This window comes from Silurus meridionalis, chromosome 7 (genome assembly GCF_014805685.1).
Source record: "Silurus meridionalis isolate SWU-2019-XX chromosome 7, ASM1480568v1, whole genome shotgun sequence".
Classification (NCBI taxonomy): domain Eukaryota; kingdom Metazoa; phylum Chordata; class Actinopteri; order Siluriformes; family Siluridae; genus Silurus; species Silurus meridionalis.
The window spans coordinates 20,232,000-20,254,733 of NC_060890.1; the positions used below are offsets into that span (position 1 = coordinate 20,232,000).

Sequence of the window (22,734 nt, forward strand, 5' to 3'; positions counted from 1 at the left end):
AATCTCACTCAACCAGCTGACTGCATACTGCAGTGACTCCTCTTGATCTGTTCCCAGAGCACAATTTGCTCTCTGCCTTACAAATTTAAAATCATTAAAAAAAATAAAATAAAATAAAAAAAAGTCCCGTAATGGTTTTCCTTTTGTGTAATGCATTCGATCACTACTCTTGGCCATTAAAAACAGTCTTAAACTACAAAATATTAACCAAATCAGCATGACCACAATAACAAACCTGCAAAGCATGAGAACAGTAGACTGCTCACAGTTACTGAAAGGTGAAACACTCAATAAAAAAAACTTCAAAGGTGCATGAAAAAGCACAAAGACATCAGATAAATAAATGGCTCGTTAGTTTGTATGGTTTAAAAAAAAAAAGAAAACAAAACAAAAAAGTAAAGGTTTGGCACTGAAGACTCAGGTCTTTAAGCACCTCTCATTTCACTAATCTGCCAACTTTGCTCATCTGAAGCCAGCAAGACACTGACAGACGACCTAAAAAAAATAGTGCTGACTGCACACTGACAGACAGGAGACACTAATTCAATTTCTTGCGACTCGGGGAACATAAATTAGTGACGGCATCAATGAGAACTGCTCGACACTATTAGATCCTGTTCTTACAAGCTTTTTATATTTTTTAAACAAACTGTGTTCCATTTGATCATATTGTGAAAACTGATTAGCAAGCAAAGTGCCAATCAGCTCAATAATAGTGCACTTTCTGGGTCCTACCTGAAGGAGGTACATACAACATATACCACTGGTTAAAATAGAGCCGGAATGATTCCTTGACTAATTCGATTACAAAGTGTCACAATTTGGCGCGATATTTCAAGAGAGCAATTAAACTGCAGTAAACTGCAAAATTCATTTTTTTTATTAAAGAGCAATACTTAATATAAGAGAAAATAAGACAGATCTCTTAAAATAAACATGCAAATTGTTGAATTTTTGGAAAAATGTAAATTTTTTTGCTGAAATTGCATACAACAAACCGTGCATTTAATCGCCATATTACATCAAAATGCAAATACAAAAAAAGATTTTAAAAAAAGCACTGTTCTGAGTTTTCTTTGTTTTAGTTTTTAATGATCCAGAATCAACCAAAAAAAAAAAAGTTTGCCTAATTCTTTTTATTTTCCTCGCAATTCAGTGTTATTTTCTTACAATGAGTATTTTTTTCTGCCAATTTAGACTTTATTTTTCGTAAACATCCAATATTTCTGGTGCATCCACCGGTAACCATGTCGTCAGCCGGAAGTTTAAAGCTGTTGGTGTATGAACGAGGCTCCTCTGCTTCATCTCCTCTGTTCAGTCTCCTCCAGAGCTGATTGTTAGACAGAGTTCTCTACAGGGATCTGATTGGCTACAAAAAAAAAAAAAAAAAAAAAGTCTTGCAAAAAAAAAAAAAATCGCAATTGAGAGAGAGAGAAAAAAGTATGAGAGAAAAACTCGGAAATGGCAAGAATTAAGTTGGAATTGCGAGAGATACATTTGGAAATGCACGTAAGAAATAAAAATTGCAAGAGAAAAAAAAAAGGACTGAATTGGGTAAACTTTTTTTTTTCTGTGGCAGTAACGGGCTTCCATATGAATTTTCTCCTCGCTGTTTTCTCCCCATTTCTCCCTCAATCTGCAGCGTCTTCTGTGTTTACCTGTTCAGAGCGCTCCAAAGATTAGCGGGTGGTGCGTGGGAAATAATGGTCCGTAGGGAAACACGATGCATGGAGGCAAATCAGTAATTTTTTTTGTATTCAAATTACTCGAGGACTTATACTCGAGCCCTAGTTATAACAGTAAATGGAGCTGAATGTAGAATGGAACATTGAAAAAAACAGTCAAATGCCCACAAACTTTTTTCACCTACAGTGTATGTGGGGAAATATCCGCAAAGCTGCATGTGCTGCTAACAGGAACATTCTGGAAACTCCTGAGCTAGACAGCAATAGAGTGGAGTGCAGTCTTTGTGCACAATCCTGCTATTGTGAGCAATGAGAGGGGGTTGCATAGACACTGGTGATGCGGCTGTGCCTCTGAATCATCATCTGTTGGCATTCAATGCACGGGCAGAGAGAAATCTATTACGAAGAGAAAATATTTTTAAAAGTCTGGGGTAATATTCGCTGGATTTGAAATCCTGGCACGATTCCAGTGACAATTTCACCCAATATATACACGATCACAGTTTTATTTTAAACCTACAGCTTACAACCCACAGTGTTTATAAACTCATCAGTCATCTCCTTTATTCATTCATGCTCAAGCCTTGTGTGTTTTTCTATTACAAACACACACAGACAGCGAACGTCATGATGCTGCACTGCACGTCCTTATACACGCACAACTGAGTAGCATGGTGTATGCCCATATGCAAGCATACACACACACACACACACACACACACACACACACACACACACACACACACAAAGCCCTCCTGAGTGATGTCAGTGCTTGTCAGCGCTGTAGAGAAGTCATTAATCGTAGTCACATGCTCTCATCACTGACATTCTCAACGCTGCCCTGACATTTCTCAAAACATCAGCAGTGGGCTGGTTAACTCCGTGCCTTTTGGTGATTTTTGTGCAAATTAGATTTAAGGTCTCAGCATTAGGTGTGCATCTGCGAGCTTCAGAAGTGAACATGAATTTCGTACTACTTCAATTCGATTGGAGTCGTTTGACGGAAAGTGGTAGATGGCGGCCTTTTAAATGGAAAACCACCAACCTGCCACTACTGGGCCCTTAAGAAAGGCCCTTAACACTCACTTGTTTGATTGCATAAATGAGGCAGTTGGAAGTCAGTTTGGATAATGAACATCTGGCAATTGTGTGAAAACTTGTGTGGCTAAAGCCACAATTCCGATAGTTTTACACGTATAATATTTACACCATTGTGTAAAGTCTTTCATTCATTTCATTTTGCCGGATCAGGTGGCCCAAACCATCAAATATGTTGGTTATATATAATATTCGCTCTACACCGAGTTATTTAAGCTCCGTTTTATTTATGCTAATCAACAAATATTCTCTCATTTTGCATTGTCTTGCCTTGTGTATTACTAAATCTTCATCATCAGTCTTCACTGTGAATTCTCAGTTCTCCTGGATGCAACTGTGCAGCCTACAATACAAGATCCAAATACAACAGTCTTCATAGGCATTGATTTCTGTATCAATCTGATACACTGAATGTCATTGGGTTTTGACATATTGGGAAACATCAACGGCGTCACGACAGAAGGATCTGACTTGGCGAATACCATGAGAATCTTCCAACACCACTGATCTCTAATACATGATTGAGCGGGCATCCATATCAGAGGGTTTTTTTTTTGTTTTTATACGCACACAGTCACAAAATAAGCACATTTTCCCCCTCAAGCTGTCCTGTCGAATCTAAAGCACAATACCAGTCAATAGATCATTTACCCAAACAAGTGCCTGTTTGTGTGCACGTGCGTGTGCTGTGCACCATGCGATTACACCCGTTCACTGATGAAATAATAACCAGCTACTCACACGGGAGCTTGTGTTCAAAGCGCTTCCTTAGCGCATGATGACTGGTAGAAAATCTAAATCCTTTCCCTGCAGAACTCTCTAATCCCCTCCACACAGACTCACAGCCAGAATATTACTGTCATATGACCCAAAGCGCTTCCCCGAATTCACTGATCACAAAATCCAGAGCTGAAAATCTATTAGGGCATGCCCAATCTTCCAATCCTTCAATCAAAACAAACCTCTATGTCAGATCTTCATTCGAATCCTGACGTCCTACATGCATTTTAAAACTTGCCTGAAAAAAGAAGGCCATTCATAACCAAGTCAATGATATTGATGAAAATCAGTGGCATGCAAATTAGTCATTGTGTGTGTGTGTGTGTGCCAGAATAAACTAAGTAAGCGCTTAGTAAATAAGAGCAAACGCACACTAAAAGGGACTGCTTATATGACTCATCACAAATGGATATAGTACAGCTCGTCGCTTTTATAGAAACGACTTTTCTAAAAATCTAAGAATATACACCTGCCAGTTTCACACCTTCCCCCATTTCTATACATACCATATCACTGCTGACTGTAGCTCTTCTACTGCCTGATATAATGTACCTCCCCCCTCTTCCCTCAAAATTCTGTCATCACAACAGAAAGAGATGACTGAACGAGATTCAGGGTTGAAATTATGGTCACAGCTTGGCGACTGCTTTGTCTATGTATTTTACAGTTCTTTATTAATTCTCCCGGCACAACAAAACAGACAGATTTTTCAGTATTGCTAATTTGCTTCTTACACACATATACCGTGACTGTCAGAAGTTTGATAACACCTAGTTTTTAAAGGTCTTACAACATCTTTTGTTTATATGCACTAGGTAAAAGACAAAAAAAATAAATACACACATGAACTGAACTGTGAATGACTTGAATAAATTTCAATGGACAGATGACTTTGTGATATTTTTGGCTCCAACTGAAGAACTTATGTAAGACAGAACAGGAGAGAATGTGTTAGCAGACTTCCTGAACCAACAGTGAAAAAACAGTGGTAAAAGTTTGATAGTTTGGCGTTCTTTTCAAGGAGGGAAGGCTGGAGACTTATACCGAGTGAAAGAAATCCTGAACCAACATGGCTACCATTCCATACTTCAACACCATGCAACTCCTTCTGGACTACAGCTAACTGGAACCAATTTCACCATACAGTAATCGAATGACCTAAAGCATGCATCCAACCTCCAAGAGTTAGAGAGCAGACATTCACCTGGAGTGTTCATCATGGAATGCCCAGTCCAGTCAGCACACCTAAATCTTACTGAACTGTTGTGGGATAATCTGGATCACAAGGTCAGAATGAAATATACAACTTGCAACAAACAAGAATCCGGGCAAAGTATCTGAGATGAATGTTTAGAGAAACTAACTGTCCAGATGCCAAGAGTGTGAAAAGCCATTAGTTTAATATCGCTACTTATCTATCAATTTGATCAAAGTTAAATCTCCATTTGATTGGATTACCTAGTTTGTTACATACAAATAATTTCGGCTGCTCCCGTTAGGGGTCGCCACAACGGATCATCCGTCTCCATACACCCACGTCCTCTACATCTGCCTCTTTCAAAACCAACTACCTGCATGTATTCCCTCACCACATCATAAACCTTCTCCATTCTTCCTCCATTCCTCCATCCTCAACAACATGTCTAAAAAAATAAGACTTTTCCAAACTGTTGAAAGGCTCTGCATATACTGAGCAATATTTTGTTGACATTACTAAATCAGCAATGATCGAGTGATGCACGTTCATTTACAGGTGAATTAAAGTACGCATTTACTGTAAGATAAGTGTGCTATGCATCTTTAACGCCAATTCAGCCTGTGAACTGTATTGAGTTCTGTAGGTCCATACAGCTGATTTTACAGCGTGCCAATTTGTTTGTCCTTATAAAAAAAAAAGACTAACCTTATTTGTCTTCATTTACGGATTTGTTTTGCTTTAGTACCAAATTTCTTGTGCAAGTGCTTCTGCAGTTAAATAATGAATACGTTTCTCTGTACCTTGATTAACGAGGGAAAAATGTCCGATAGGAACGGGTCAATAGGGTTCATCCGTTTTCATTAATGCCCGAGGTACTTATAATTGTATACACAGTATGTGATATTTAAGGCGTTAGTTTTCAGCTTACCCTAATGAAAACAGTTGTACTTCCTCAGGGTGTAAGGAAACGCCACGTTAGCACAGCACCCATTGATGAAGACTAGTTAATTATCATTTCCATACATTACAGGAACGATGCTGCATTACACAAGAATAAAGAGAAAATAGCACTTCTGGATACTCTCAGGTTCATACAGCATACGACAAGTTTCATCGACCAAACCCATTCCTTCTGTAAAAGTGAAATAGGTAAGCCAAAAAAGGGAAGAGTCTACGAAACTACACTCAGCTCACTGTGCAAATTCAAACTAATTCAAATCATTCATGAATTTGTATTCGTTCAAAATCGAAAAAAGGGAAACCTAATTCTAAATCTGACACGGAGAGAAAACCTGGACGAAGCAGGATTGTGAATGGGGGTGTGAGCAACAGCGAGAGACAGGGACAGCTTTGAGATGAGTGAACAAAGCTCACCTTCAGCAGAGAAGAGATGTGGGCCAGAGAAAAGAGGAAGCGGTTTAGTGTGCAAGCTGCAGCCTTCGGTTCAAATAAATAAATAAATAAATAAACCCCTGCATAGCCTTCCACCTTTTTCATGGTTCAGTATGCCTAACACTCTTCATCTGCACACATTAATCTTCATATGACAGCCGATCTTGTAAAACTGCACCACATGGTCCATCTGGGCCTCTAACAAAGCAGGTAACAAAAGCTAAATGGTCTTATCTCCGACAAAAGTTACATGAAAGGGGACACTAGATATCAGTCAACAATTCGACAAAGGCATTGTGTCCAGAATAGAAAAAAGATGACCTTCGGAAAATTCGTGTTTGTTGCAATTTCCTTCCTGGCAATCCAAAGCGGGAAGGACGCAGCAAAACAAAAAAAACTAAACAAAAAGGAAAGACAATTGCGTAGCCAAGACACACTCTTGATGTCAGGAATAATGACGAGCAGCACCAGTAGAGTTAAGTGCAAAAGTAAGTACGCTCTTAAGACAAAATCAATTCATTGCTATAAGACATTTAGTCTCAAAGTTGTTACTTCGTCATCATAAGTTAATGTATATTTAATTTCCTACTCGACATTTCTCTCTCAGATAATCATGCACAGTCATCTCTACTGTTAAGAGTTATAGAAGTAAGACTTTTATAACTAGGTGGGAAAGAAAAAACGATCAGTCTGAAAGCATGTGTGGTGGTCTCTGTATGGTTTACAGGAAACTCTAGAGCCATTTGACTGCAGTAAGAATGCAATTCAACCCTTAACTGACCCAAATGCTAGAAATGAACCCAGCAAGCTGCGTATTTTGAGATGTGGGCATTTATTTCTCTACCCGCTGCTAAACTGAGCTGCAAAGATGCGAACTGAAACGAAAGACTGAGCTGTAACACTGCAGACAAATGAGAAGTGCTCTAGATATTCTAATCTACACACCCATCAGACTTTTGGCTCTCATGCTGTATGCTTAATGATACTAAAAACCAAACAATCTCTAAGTTTAGATGTTCATTTTAGTCTTATTTTGCAAATTAAATAAAGAAAGAAAGGATCATGCCAAAGCTCATTGTTTTAAACCACGTTTTTGCTGAATTTGCCTCCCGATCACATTGGGAACCCCAACTTCTGCTGACTACGCAAAACAAGTCCGCTTTAAAGAATTGAAACATGTTCCAGATGGACATTTCCAACTTCATCAACACACAAGCACACAAGAGTAAAAAAGTGTGTGCATCTGGATACTTGCATAATGAAGAATTCTGGGTTATGGGGAGGAGGTAAAAGATTGTCGAGTTAATGGCTAATAAAGAAGGCCATTACCATTAGTGCATTCTTTTTCCAGCTGTACAGAAAGGGAAATCCATGTGCTCACATTTTGACTGCAGCTCCACTTCACCACCACCTTTCATTTAGACGCATGAAATATTTATCCATGATGAATAAGACAAATACAGCAAGCAAGACGCATACACTACAATAGTAAAGAACACAAGAAGCTTGGTTTCTTCAATGGACAGGTCTAGGTACAGGATACAATAAGGCCGACACACACACACACACACACACACACACACACACACACACACACACACAGTCTGTCTTTCAGTGTTCATTTGATGAGTCTAAGCACCCAGACATGGTGAGCCTATACTTCCTGAATCGCTATTGTTTTGACCCTAAAATAATTATTTTTAATGTTTAGCATAATTTTATTTTTCGCATCAGCTGGATCTTATTTTCTTCCTGCTTTGTGCAACTTTTCATAAGTCGCATCATTCCCAGTTTCTGCTAAAAGAGGCTGATAGCGTTCATAAGACACAACAGTTATCAAGTCCTGGACCATCAAATAGAAAATCCTGTTGCTGAAAAATGGCATGACTAAATCACAACCTTATACAACATTTTCGGGAAGTAAACGGTTAAAATCCGTGCATTTTCAAATCTGGTACGCTTTGGACAGCAGTCAATGGAGAAGTTACCAAAAACACCACTTCAAAATTCAACTGACACACAGACAATAGTCTACTCTTACAAACGTACACGCTTTCATCAACGTATTACCTACAGGGCAGCGGGAATAAATGCTTTCAATACACAGTGTCACAGGCGAGACACTGTCTCGTTTCCTCTCGTTTTTACGTGTTATTTAGAAAATGTTTTCAATGTAAAATCACTTAACATTTGTAAAGCATGAAGCTCAAAATGGCAAACAGGAATTACTCCTGAATTCAGATGCTAATAAGCATTCACTTCAGCTTTCCCTAGAAATCAGAAATGTTGAACTAGAAATGTAGAACTGTGATTTACTGTGATGTGCATTACTTGCGTAGATACCTTTTTCGAGAACCAAATGTAGATTTGGAGAAAGAGTTACAAAAATTTCACCTACAAGAATTTTTGTTGTGTTATTGTATCTTTTAACCAACAAATGACCCAAGCACATGCCTACCTACTATTTGTGTCAGTGGGCAAGCTTGGTGCTGGGAAACAGCCTCACTAACAGGAAGTTTGGTGGCTTCGGCATCTAACGTTGCCATATTACAGACTATCAACGTTCTTCTGGTCGTATTTCGAGTGTCACAATGAAATATTGTTCATATGGAAAAGAACTGAATTTAACACATTCTTAGGGAAAAAAGCATAATGAAGCATTGCTATAGTTCTTGTCTGCAATGTGGCACAGTCACAAAGGTTCTTGGTTAAATTCAGGGCATGGCCCTGAACTGTTTTTGTTCAGACAGAAGTCAGGAGTTGGTGGGGAGCCAAATCTGTTGAAGACTGGAAAAAGATTTGAAGACGATTTAACTAAATTGCAGTTAGGTCTAAGCATTTTGAGCGTGTTAGCACACCTCTTGGCCAGTAGTTGGTGCAGGCATGGAACTGGCCACATAGCCTCAGGGTCCTAAATATGCATTCCAAGTTTTGGGTCAGTGTGCAAAGTTGTTGCTAAGAAACAGCCTCAATTCCTGTTTGTCTGCTTCTCTGTCAAATTTGTTGAAAGATCCATTACAGGGCAATACCCCGTTTGGAATTTTGAATCTCACTCTTGAGAGGACATGTGCCAAATTGTGGCGATTAGACAAATACTGTAGAAGGAAGTAGTGGGAAAAGAGAAAAAAAAAAAACGGCAAAAGCGCTTGACCTAAAATTGGTCAGAATGCTCCTTAGACCTTTCCCAAGCAGAGTGCCAGTTTTCACAACTTAGGCCACCACAGACATTTATATTTATGGAAAAAATAATAAGTTGAATGATGAAAAAAAAAAAAAAAAAAGGTCACCTCAACTGCAACCTTTTCTGAACCAATAAAGCAAGAAAACACACTTAGTTTTAAACCAACACATTAAGGTTATGAGGGACAAGCCTAATAAACGCACATGAGCACTTTCTATAAACGGGTAAAAACACACCAAGTAGGTGTTCGACTTTCTGGTATTAGTATCACAAAGTACCATGTATTATGAACTCTTTTTACAGAAAAAACTATCAAGCCTCTCCAATTACACCCATCATAAATCATCGTTCCACGTGAATCATATTCTTCTCTCTCTCTGAAGATACAAAGGAAAAAAAACAGAAAAACATCCATGCTCTATTCTTTCCACTCATTTAACAATCTCCGTCTCACAGGAGCAGCATATTACAACTGAACAACATTCACGAGGCAAGACTCAAGTTCTCCATCAAAAGGGGATTTGAATTCATTCGTCACACCGTGGGGAGAACGGCAAGAAAACAAGGAGCACTCCCCCAAGGCTCTGGATCACATTTCACACGCACTTTGTGCAGCGCCGACAACAAGCACCAGCATAAAGCGCTAGCAGTCTATTGATGTGTCGGGCTGTTACTTCATCACATCACATCACATCGCAGCATTGACACGGACGGCAGGGGAAAGTAATACGCTTTACATACTAATGCCAGCATGAGAACCCTGATAAATAAACGCAATAAAACTGTTAAAGAAACCCTGCCACAGAAACCCTGCCGGTTTCCCCTTCGGCTACATCCACATTTGACAATTTATCTGAATGAATAAGAAGTTTGCACCTAGTGATACCACTCTCGCACGGGGAGAAATCTGAAAACACTATGTTTACGTTTTACTGAGTGGCCTGAGAAAACGTATAATGCAGTCATGTGAACCGATCAATTCGGCTGACGATTCCGTCTACCTTTTCACCTGCCTTTGCGATTTGTAGTGTTAATTACCCTCAGCAACACCTCCACGTCTTCGTGTCTCTGTTCAAAGATGCTGCCTGAACAATTCAAAGAGACACAGACCTAAGCATCTCGCCTTTTTATACAAGCGACTTCAGGGTGTTTTTTTAGTGTGGACAATCCAAAAACGATACATATAGGGAGGAAACAAAAATGAAGGATTAAGATCTATCTGGATTAACCTCCACATAGCAATTCTGTAGCCAAAAACAACAATTTCTTGATCACTCAATCTATACGAGGTCATTTATTTTGACAGGACAACATTATCATATGCTAATAATTAATTACTATTTCTTTCACCAAGGTCTAAACATTATCTTGTGTAACAGAGTATCCTCGCTGCACTTTACATCAGATGCAAATTGCAGTTTCTTGATTTTTTTATTATATTATTGGGATTCAAATAGTTCTGTATTAATGCCTACAATTGCCTCGAAACACACAGTATCCTGAGCTCTGGACTTTTTTTTTTTTTTTTTGACAGTCCTCACATTTATGTTGCTGTCACCTGTCTCTCTCTGTATATAAATCCAGGCTCTGGCTGGTCAAAAAAATAAAAAAATAAAAAATCACAAAAGGCTTTGAGTGGAAGTCTGCTGTGTCAAGAAAAGTGCATTGAGAAGTCAAAAACAAAAAAACAAAAAAAAAACAACACCAGAACCCTCAGTGAAAAAATACGCATTCCTACAATCCTGACATTTGGACAAGGTAATATACAATAATGAAAACAACTGAGACTTCAAGTCATAATCTGCAGATAGATTCATAAGGTCCAGGAAGTAAATGCTCTCTCAAAATTAACATACTTCTGTACCTAGAACCGGCACCAGCATGAACATGTGTTTTGAGATTTTTCATAGAAGTATAGAGAAGGTCAGGAGTTGCATTTTGTGTTTGTAGATCTAGAGAAAGCGTACGACAGGCTGCCGAGAGAGGAGTTGTGGTACAGTATGAGGAAGTCAGGTGTGTCAGAGAAGTATGTGAGGGTGGTGCAGGACATGTATGAGAACAGTGTGACAGCAGTGCAAGCAGGGTGGAGTGGGTGGAGAAGAGTGATAGCAGGAGTGATTTGTGATAGAAGGGCATCTGCGAGAGTGAAAGGGAAAGTTTATGGGACTGTGGTGAGACCTGTGATAATGTATGGATTAGAGACAGTGGCATTGAGTAAAAGACAGGAGGTGGAGCTGGAGGTAGCAGAGCTGACTATGTTGAGGTTTTCGTTGGGAGTGACAACGTTGGACAGGATTAGAAATTAGTTTATTTGAGGGACAGTGCATGTAGGACATTTTGGAGACAAGGTGAGGGGGTCGAGATTGAGATGGTTTTGACATGTGCAGAGGAGGGACATGAGTTATATTAGTAGGAGAATGCTGAGGATGGAGCCACCAGGAAGGAGGAGAAGAGGAAGACCAAGGAGGAGGTTTATGGATGTGGTGAGGGAAGACATGCAGGTAGTTGGTTTAAAAGAGACAGATGTAGAGGACAGGGGGGTGTGGAGACGGATGATCCGCTGTGGCAGACCCCTAATGGGAGAAGCCAAAAGAAGACGACAAAGATGAACACATTTTAAAGCCTTCAAACATCAAGATTTTCTTGTATATGCACCGAAAAGCCTTCAACTCTCCCTAAATGTCTTTCAGCAGTCACTTCTGATTTTCTGATGCAAAAACTAAAGAAAAATGTTTCATTACATGCAACATCATGAATCAGAAGTTTCCAAATAATTCTTCATTGCAGACAAACTCGATCTGTTAATCTTTCCCGCTCCACACTTCTGCCACCTGAGTCACCTTATCAGTTCTTTATCAGGCTGATATTAAGCTGGGCAGAAAAAGACATATCGGAAAAATATGCCAGATATGGAGTTCGCACAACTGCAACATCATGCTTGTATCAATACTCATCGATCTGTGAGCATATTTCAAGTGTCACGGTTTATTAAGTCGGGAAAAGTCGAGCAACAAAAGTAATGAGAACGAAACAGAAATACTTCATCGAACTGAAAGGAGAAACTAATCAAACAGTTCATTTCACTGAAGCAGGGTGTGGACCCTGACTGGAGAGACGTGTGCGCGTGTGTGTGTGTGTGTGGAATGCTGAGCTCTGACCGGGAATCACGGAAGTTCGGCTCTTAACAGCTTCGGGCAAGCAGCTGCATATCAAACAGAAAAATGCACACCGAGGAACATGAAAAGGCAAAGTGTGCATCTCGGGAACAGAGAGGTGGCTGAGAGAAAGTTTCTGTTCCTCCTCTGCAGCTCAAACCTTAAAAAAGGCCTCTATATGTACATTTAAGACATTTGGCAGATGCCCTTAAACAGAGCGACTTACAACTGAGGGTTAAGGGCCTAGCTCAAGAGCCCAGCAGTGGCAGCTTGTCAGTGCTGGGTTTATGTAGGAAAAAACACAAGATGTGAACATGTATTTACCAGCATAAAAGCAGCCACTGGGAGGGATGGGGACGGGACCAAAAATAGTGATGTGCATTTTGGTTGGGCTGAATGAAAACATGTGCTTGCCAGAATCATACATAAAGTCAATAGAGTTGCAGAAATGACTCAGCTTTATTCACTCGCTCTCATTCTCCCGCTCACACACACACACACACACACACACACACACACACACACACACACACACACACACACACACACACACACACACACACACACACACACACACAGCCAACTGTACAGTCCGGGCTACTGCACGTGTGACACTGTAGCTCCTGAATAAGTGTGACTACCACCAGTTGATATAGGATAATAAAAATCAACTCTATTTACGCCTTCTAATCTTTGAAAAGCAGGCATTACACGAGCGCTTGTGCATCAGATTTGTTTGCACACGCCCTCATTAACGCCACTGACTGCCAGAGTGTCAACACAATTTGCATTTGAATCGAATGACCGATGTTTGCTTTTGGATGCGAACAATTCTGGCAGGAATTGGATTTTTTCCAGTTCAGGAAGGAGTTTCCACACAAAACCCTGCCTGTTTTCACCTCGATTGTTAAATAAAAAAAATAGATAAACAAATATCGATCGAAGGAACGTACATTCGGCAGTATATATACATAAATAAAAGCTACTAAGGAATGACGTGCACACCTGAACAACAGAAGACATTAAAATGTTTACATGGCCCAAAGGCCTTCTTGTAATAAGAAGAAACCGATTTGTAGTTAAATATTTATAATGTACTACAAGTAGCACACATTATACATACAGCATTTATTTTTAATCAATATTCACTTATGAGTCACTTCACGAAAGAACAGAAACAAAGACTAATTATTTGAATATCACTGGTTTCTGTTTACAGTTTAAAGGACACGGTGTTATTGGCCATTTAACAGCTCATTCATATTCTTTTTGCTCAGGGTTTTAAGTATCGCGCTACTAATGAGTCATGTAAAATGTACAGTCATCATTCACAATTTTCAACCATGATTCCACAGTGCTTTGCTATAAAATGGAGGAAATATACTTTATCTAAACTGGTTCAAAGCACTGCGAATATGATTTTTAAATTTAGGATTTCATTTCTCATAATGCACTGATGGTGATGTGTATTTGTGTAATTCAATGTCCAATAAAACTTTAACACTATGGTATTTGGAAACCGTGAAATATATAGAAAGCAAACAGAAATGAAAGCTTTCCGGTTAGGCAGTCGAGTACAAGTCGTGTTATCAATAGATAAAAACTTTAGCCACTAAGCCTCTACCGTCCTTATTTCACGCTGCTGTGGTTAAAACTTCAAACTAGTTTCGGATAAACTGCACGCAGGCACTATATTACACTTCTACAGGGAAGACCTTAAGGAATTGCAAGCTTTGCCAGTCGCGCCTTTCTTAATGAGCACTTCCTGAAATACCTGAGCTCTGTCTCACATGCTGTAACAGGCCTGCTGGGAAGGCACACGCTACTTCTTCTGCCTTGTTCCTCCTAAACCAGCAGCTCTTTGAGTAGTCCAGGGGGAGCGCCGAACTGTTTCACTGCCTGTGGAGTGTTTCTCTGCCCTAACACACATGATAACAACTCTGGGACATCATCACATACTTGAGCTCTGCTTCCACAAGAGCCTGAAATCAACTTCACCGCTTTTACAACACCTAAAGGAAAAATACAGCATTGATATTGTAGCAAATTAGATTAGATTAGATTCAACTTAATTGCCATTGTGCAAAGTACAGAGCCAATGAAATACAGTTAGCATTTAACCAGAAGTGCATAAGTGGCCTATTTACAATAAATAGTAGTATGATAAATAAGGGTATGGGGTCCATATGTACAGGTGTGAGGGTGAATAATGTACAGAAGGTGCAGTAGGTAATAATTATATTATATCATATATAGTAATATACAATATACTGTGCATATATTGTGCATAGATGTCGGGAGATAACATGCTCAAATGGCATGATATGGTTGTGTACAAGTATGAATGTTGTATGATACATTATATACAGAATAAATATGTAGTGCAGTAATAAACAAGTTATGGATGGTGCAAAAATGCAATGTGGATAAGCAGTGCAAAAAACTCCACAAAGGGACAATGCAGCCATGTATTTTGACATTGTCAAGCGCTGTTCAGTGCAGCAACAGCCACAGGAAAAAAGCTACTGAGCTATTAAACCAGCTGGCTTTAGATTTAAGCCAAGATAATCAGTGGGAAACAGGAAAATAATAATAATTGGACAAAGTGCAATGTGTCAGCACTTGGCAAAGATGCATTATTATATATTTATTGCTACAAAAACAAGTTATTTTACACATTATACATACTTAAAAACCACACATTTTCTAGATCAAATCATTTATTCAGATAAAAGCCTAATCCGCAAATAACTTTGAATGCTAAACAATACGCAAACCTCTTAGAACTACTCGTAGTAACAAATTATAATTGCTTTTATTCGGAAAGTTACATTAAAATTACACATTGCTGGCATCTTATTAAAGAATAAAGTCGCAAGAGACTACAAAACAGAGAAAACTTCGACCATAATTGTTAGCCTCCAGTCCATGGACATTTATATTTATTTTCAGGAGATGCCCTTATCCAGAGTGACTTAGAATGACCTCAATCTTACAACTGAGCAGTTGAGGGTTAGGGGCCTTACTCAAGAGCCCTAACAGTGGCAGCTTCGGGTGGTGGGATTTAAACGACCTTCTGAGCTACACCTTCCCATTCATTTCTACACGCCAGTAACACTGAACACGGTTTAATAAGTAGTACATTAAAGTATGACAGCAAATAAATCACACTTGCAAAACGCATTAAAAAAAGGGATGATGTCATTGTTAAGGAAATGAATGTTATCTAAAGGGGTTACGTTACTTATTGATGGTGGCAGTTCATTTCCAAAGATACAGTTTCATATAAAACCTTGATAAGCACCAGACATTATTGAATGGTGATACCTCATATGTTAAACCATTAACAATTCGTTTCTGTGTAAATCAAAATTCTGTGTTTTCAGTGGTGCTACACACAGCCTCATGACCAGCACCACACTCTCTGTACACACAGTCATGTCGAGTCTGAACGCACACTCATCCGACTGTATTTAAACTTAGTTCTCTTTTGTTTACCATAAAACCCATGCTGCCACTAATCAGACCGGAACAGTTTAATAAAACTAAAATCAAATAAAAAAACGTCTATAAAAATCTGGAAAACTCTAGATCGGACATCATGAATGGTGCATCAACTAAAATTCATAATAGAAAATGTTCAACCACCAAGTTGTAACAACCAGAGAAACCACCCTCTCAACTAGGATTTCCCATTAAGAAGGGCCTGATTCTTTACTTTTAAAACAAACGATACTCATACAGCGGTCGCTTCAGACCTCCTACTCCATCTGCAACATTTCTTCAAGTATTTGTACAACGTCAAAGTCATTCTGGGAAACTTCAGTACATTTTAATGTGTAATATTGTGTTACTAATCTACTAACATGACCCCGAAAACCAAGCGTTTATCTGTACTTTGATGTAAATACAAAAATTGTGTAAAACTTGGGTCAATTCTCACTCACGCCAACTATAAATAGTTAAAAAAATCATATATTGTGATTTCTGGATTTTTTTTTTTTTTTAGATTATGTCTCTCACAGTGGACATGCACCTACGATGACAATTTCAGTCCCTTCATGGTTTCTAAGTGGGAGAACTTGCAAAATAGCAGGGTGTTCAAATACTTATTTTCCTCACTGTAACTAACTAACGACCCAAATGATTTTCCGAGGACATGTATGGAATAAATGTTCTCTCCCAAACTGTTACCATAAGCTTAAAGACACACAAGTGTATAAAATGTCTATAGATTCTGTAGCATTACATTTTTCACTTTAACATGGAAAATCAAACCTGCTCCAGATTATGATGATGTTCCCCTGTGCACCAGGTAAACTCCATGAAGATATGATTTACATGGATTGGAGTGAAAGATCTTAATATAGCCTGCTATAGATCTCTGATCTCAACCCTACTGTATACCTTTGAGCAAGAATTGGAACGCCGACTCCTCACCCTACATCAGTACCTGACTTGACTAATGCTTAGTGGCTGAATGAGCACAAATCTCCACGTGACCACTCCGAAATCTGGTGGAACGTCCTCCCAAAAGAGTGGAGGTTAAGTCAGGTTGAACGTGGCAGCTGATTGGACCTGAAACGGAAACCTTCTGCTAAATAACTGACATAAATGCATGTGATGGAATAATCCAGAACAGAAAATCTGCCACAGAAACCTTGACTGCTCTTGATTGCTGAAATACAGCCTGTTTTCCTTCATATACTAAATGCTGCAATGAAAATGTGAAAGTCGACTTGTTCAGCAAGTCCACAATTTTTCATTCTGCTCCGCCTCCGCCAACAACTCTTCGCAAAACAAAGAACTAAAGCGCGTGTCGTGACGTTTGCCTGGGGCCAACTTTCCAAACGATATGTGATAAAACCGCAGACCGTACAGCCTGCTGCCAAAAACTGATCCGCTGTCATTCCCTCGACTCGAGACGACAAGAAAGTTCACTTGTCCGTCTTAAGAAGCAAAGCCATTTTTCTTTATTATTCCCGGTGCGGCCGAGTCGTGACTGATTGCTAAATCACTGTTCTATTGATCGCAGGTCGGTTGTGTGTGTTAAGGCAAGCGCTGGCTGATGGTAAAGGGTGGTGTGCGATTTCTCAACGTCAATATGCACCCCAGCTGATGGGGGAAAAAAAAAAAAATCGGGAGATGCGGTGTTACGCCTGGGGTGAAGTTGCTTCAGCAAATCAGTACATTGAACTCTGAGTGAATTAAAAGCTACAGAGTAAAAACTCTCATAAAGCCGTTTTAAACTCAATAATGATTTATTATTAGATCTGGCCCAGGAAGGCAATGCAGTGTGAGTGCGTGTGTGTGTGCGTGTGAGTGAGTTTGGATGTCCTTGCTTAGGTGTTCTCATGTGTGATTGGTCGCACAGGAAGGAAATGCTCTGTGGATGTGTGGGAGATAAAGTTAGTGATTAGAGTTATGAGAATGTGTGAACATTTACATCACTATTAATTACAGTATCACAGTAAAAACCCAGTATCGGACTTCACTGTAAACCTCCACAAATTACAAAAGACAACGTACACACTCGCACACGAATAAAGACATCCAAACACACTAACAGCCAAATGTACATACAACAACAAAAAAAACTACCATATGCACACAACAGAGGGAGGAGGAAAAAAAAAAAAAACACAAAAACGTAGAAACGTGCACGTATGCATCCAAGTGTGTGTGTACGTGTGTTTGGTTGTAAGCGTGTATGTGTGCGATATGGAGATTTACAGTCATGATGTTTAAGGCTGTGATGGTCTGACTATGATGTAATGAGTAGCGTTATATAAATGTTCACACAATCACACAACTGGTCACTAACATTATCACACACACACACACTTTCACACACAGCGTTGCCTTTCTATACAGCCAACCGCACACGCAAGGACATCCAAACTCGCACACGGTCAAACATGCAAGTGCAAAAACAACCACATTCACACAACCAACACCAGCCACACACACACACACACACATACACACACACACACACACACACACACACACACACACACACACACACACACACGCACAAAGAGCCATATACATGCAGACATGCACGACCACACACACATAAAACCACACACACAACCACACAGGCAAGGAAGAACCACAAACAGGCACCCATGAAGAAACAAACAGAAACACACACACACACACACACACACACACACACACACACACACACACACACACCCTCCTACGCATTCTCACACACACGAACACAAACATATCAACAATTCTATATACACTTTCTAGAATAAAGCTAGAAAAAACTCATTGTGTTCAGAATCTCAATTTCTGGCTTCGATGAAATAAAGGTGCCCATTTGATAAATGGCAGACATTCGATTTGCTTTACTGTTTCCGCACCCACTCAAGTTTGTGCGTTTCTCTTCAGCTTACACACCATACAGAAAGAATCAGCAAGGAAAAGGAAGTGTGCAGAGTTTTGGACTCGGAACAATGAAAGCGTTGTGCGAAAAATACTTTCAGGACCGTACAAGTTCACACGAATGCGCAAAACTGAAGCACCCCGTCAGTGCTTTTACTGCGATTCTTCATTTCTTTTAGTTTAATGGTGTATTTATTACGTATTTAAATTCAGCTTCCATCAGTCAGTATGCAGGAATACCCTTTCACCTTTATAAACACACACACACGTCAGAAACCTCAGAGTATAGATAGCACTGTGGTTGACACCCCTGTGAATTTTCCTCGTCTGCAATATTGCTGCGCTTTTACTAATCTCATGCAGAGCAAATTAACCAGTGCAGCTCGCGCCACCGAGACGCTTTACTGTCACAGCCTAAAGACTGAAATAATCCACACCTGGGCTGAAAGTTTCAGTCAGAGTACCAGAAATGGCATCCAGCTAAGTCTCATGTGTTAAAAACATGTCACCTCACCATTTTTTTTTTTATAGTGTGACAACTGTAAACTTTTTTTTCTCTTTTATTTAATACATAAACTTAATGCGATCTATTAGTCGAGTAGGAATTCCGAAATACATTCATTATTAATCGTAAATAATCATTTATCCACTATCGATATCTGTATATATAATGTTTTGCTGGCAGTTTGTTCGCAAATCTTTAAATCCTGAGATGATTTTTCATCCCATCGCCCAGCCTCAGGCTACATTGGATATCTAACGTGCTTGATGTAGAAAATCTGCTGAACAGACGCTCAGAATAAACAGAACCGATATGTAAACACTTGCATCAAAGTAAATGACAGTCAAGGTGTGTGTGCTAGTCAACTGTCCCTCATATGAGCTACATAACACATCAATAGGAAAAAGGTGTTAACCAGGACTTGAGCTAAATTTGCTTCAAATATACGAGAATTCAAACAAATCTAAATGATTGGGGTTCATTTCGTGGGATTTTACTGAATTCATTTTACTTCTCGATTGCCTGTAAGCCAGCAAGAGCGTGAGATAAAAGCTAGATGAGGAAGTAAAAGACCAGCATGGGTGTGATTCGGTCAAAAGCATGAGTGCCGCAGCTGATCATAACCGTGTTAATATTCGCTATAACCACATAATTGCGATATATTCAATACAGCCAGACGTTCTACTTCTCGTTCCTCTGTGAGCAAACACTCCAGGGTGTGCTGCTGCAATAAAATAGTCACGGTGGAAATCTTGGGATTCATCCAATCATGATTCATTTCTTACTTAGAAGTACAATGGAAGAGTTTTTTCTTTGGCTAATTCATTCACTTATTTCAGCTGCTGGAACTTGATCTTATTTGTGACAAACCACAGCTCAAGACCACAGGACAGAAAAGGGAAGCAGAGTAACTGGCAAACCGAGAACATCAAATCATCATCTTCTTTCGGCTTCTCCAATTAGGGGTCGCCACAGCGGATCATCAGTCTCCATACCCCCCTGTCCTCTACATCTGCCTCTTTCACACCAACTACCTGCATGTCTTCCCTCACCACATCCATAAACCTCCTCCTTGGTCTTCCTCTTTTCCTCCTTCCTGGTGGCTCCATCCTCAGCATTCTTCTACCAATATAACTCGTGTCCCTCCTCTGCTCAATCTCACCTCCCTCACCTTGTCACCAAAACATCCTACATGCACTGTCCCTCTAATAAACTAATTTCTAATCCTGTCCATCGTCGTCACTTCCAACGAAAACCTCAACATCTTCAGCTCTGCTACCTCCAGCTCCACCTCCTGCCTTTTACTCAATGCCACTGTCTCTAATACATACATCGCAGGTCACATGTAATGCAAAAAATAATCCTGCATATACAGTACATTAAAACTATAACTGTAATTAGTGGCCTTGCTTATGGACTGGAGTGGCCGCTTGGTGATGCTGGGATTTAAACTCGTGACCTTCCGATGAGAAGACGGATGCCTCCACTGAGCCACGTAGATGTAGATTATGATGGTGGTGGTCGAGGGAGAACATACGGACAGACTGACGGTGTCGTGTCTCTGTGACGACAGGTATACGATCTCTTCAAAGACTCTTCATTAGAAACTACAACCTAATAAGCCCTGAGTATCATCATCCTATCAGCACAAACTACATTCAAACTTCCAAGGTTCTGCTTACTAAACAGTTCAAATCCCAGCATACAATCCTGAGCTCGGGTTACAATCAGTGCAGAGCTTGCATATAGTGTGTATGGAGTGTACAATGTGTATGTGTGATGCCCTGTGATGGACCTGGGGGTCTGACCAGGAATCCCTTCACCTATTATACATTCTGGAAAGAAAAAAAAAAAAAAAAAAAAAACACACCACAACCCTACCAAAGGAGAAAGTGTTTCCTAAAGATGAACAAACACATGTTGTCTTAGTAGTAGAAATAATAATAGCTTTAACATTGTGCTGATCTGAAGGTTGTTCTCCTGCTCAGGATCAGAGCTCTGAATTCCCGGATGTTTACAAAGCACCAGAACAAGCTTGGGGGGGGCTTTTCTCTCCTACAGCAACATGTAGGAACAAGAAGATGAAGACCTGAGGAGCCTTGAGGAACCATGTGTGCAAGAACTTCCACACTCCTTCACACGCACTTTTCTTCCCTGAAAAACCTTGTTTGTTTGTTTGCTTTGGTTTGGTTTGGTTTCTCACAACACGCACACGAGGTGTAAATAAAGCGGTTGTGTGAGAGAGAGAGAGAGAGAGAGAGAGAGAGAGAGAGAGCAGTAGGAGTTACACCGCTCTCAGAAAGCGCAGTGTTTCACAAACCAACAAGGAGAAAAGTTACAAAACACAGCGCTGGGGAGGGAGAAACAAAGTAACCGCGCCGTGGAGGAAAAGTTTTGGAGGAAGGGGGAATTCTTTTGGTCGCATTTGCTACAAAAGTATCGCCTGTAATCAGTGCTCCATCATTCCCGGTCAGGCCGCGGGTGCGCGCCTCCCTGCCTGCGTGCGCGCACACAGGAAACGCCAGCGACTATGCGAGTCTCTGACAAGCACAAAGTCAGAAAACTGTCCCATTTGCATTTATTTAAATCCCCAACACACAATCATAGTCTCCATCACACGTCTCCCTGAAATCTCCAAACTCTTCTCCCAGCCTTCCAGAAGGCCTCATCACAAAAAAAAAAACTGCACAGGAAAAAGTCCGGGAAAGTAATTCCCCATTCCTGCCCCAACTTACTCCTACTCTCCAGCCCTCTACTCACCGACGCCGTACTTCTCCTTCTTGGTAGGAATCCAGCGCGACATCCTCACTCTTATTCACTGACTATCAGCTCGGAATGCTCTTCACTGCTCCAGCAACATGCAACCTTTCTTTTCTCCTCGGACTTTTTTTTGTTTTGTTTTCTTGTCGTCTTTACTGGAAGCCGCATCTAGGCGCCATTTTCCATCTGTAACTGCCTGCTCCGCGAGGGGGTGCGCGCACAGAGAGAGAGAAAAAACTTCAGGTCACGTGGTTTAGATTATATACCCCCCCCCCCGGAGAATAATAATAATAATAATAATAATAATAATAATAATAATAATAATAATAATAACAATAACAGTTATTGATAATAAAATACAGTTTCTTTAAATGTATTCACATGATTTATTTATCTGTTTTATTTATTTTTTAAATCAGATTTTATAATAATAATAATAATAATCATAATAATAATAACAATTATTGATAACAAAATACAGACTATTTTAAATGTATTCACATGATTTATTTCTCTGTTTTTTAATCATTCTTTTAAATCTGATTTTTGTCTTATTTATCTGATTTGTCTGATCTATCAGTAAT

The 22,734-nt window shown here is 39.7% G+C and overlaps 1 protein-coding gene across 2 annotated transcripts in view; it reads right to left on the reverse strand.

Moving 5' to 3' along the window:
• Positions 1-22,360, reverse strand: part of dock1 (dedicator of cytokinesis 1) — a 269,769-nt gene extending 247,409 nt beyond the window's left edge. For both annotated transcript variants that reach the window (XM_046852922.1, XM_046852921.1), the window contains exon 1: positions 22,151-22,360. In XM_046852922.1, the coding sequence (XP_046708878.1) occupies positions 22,151-22,193 (43 nt within the window). In that variant the 5' untranslated portion in view covers positions 22,194-22,360. The remainder of the gene's footprint in view (positions 1-22,150) is intronic.
• Positions 22,361-22,734: the final 374 nt, after the last annotated feature.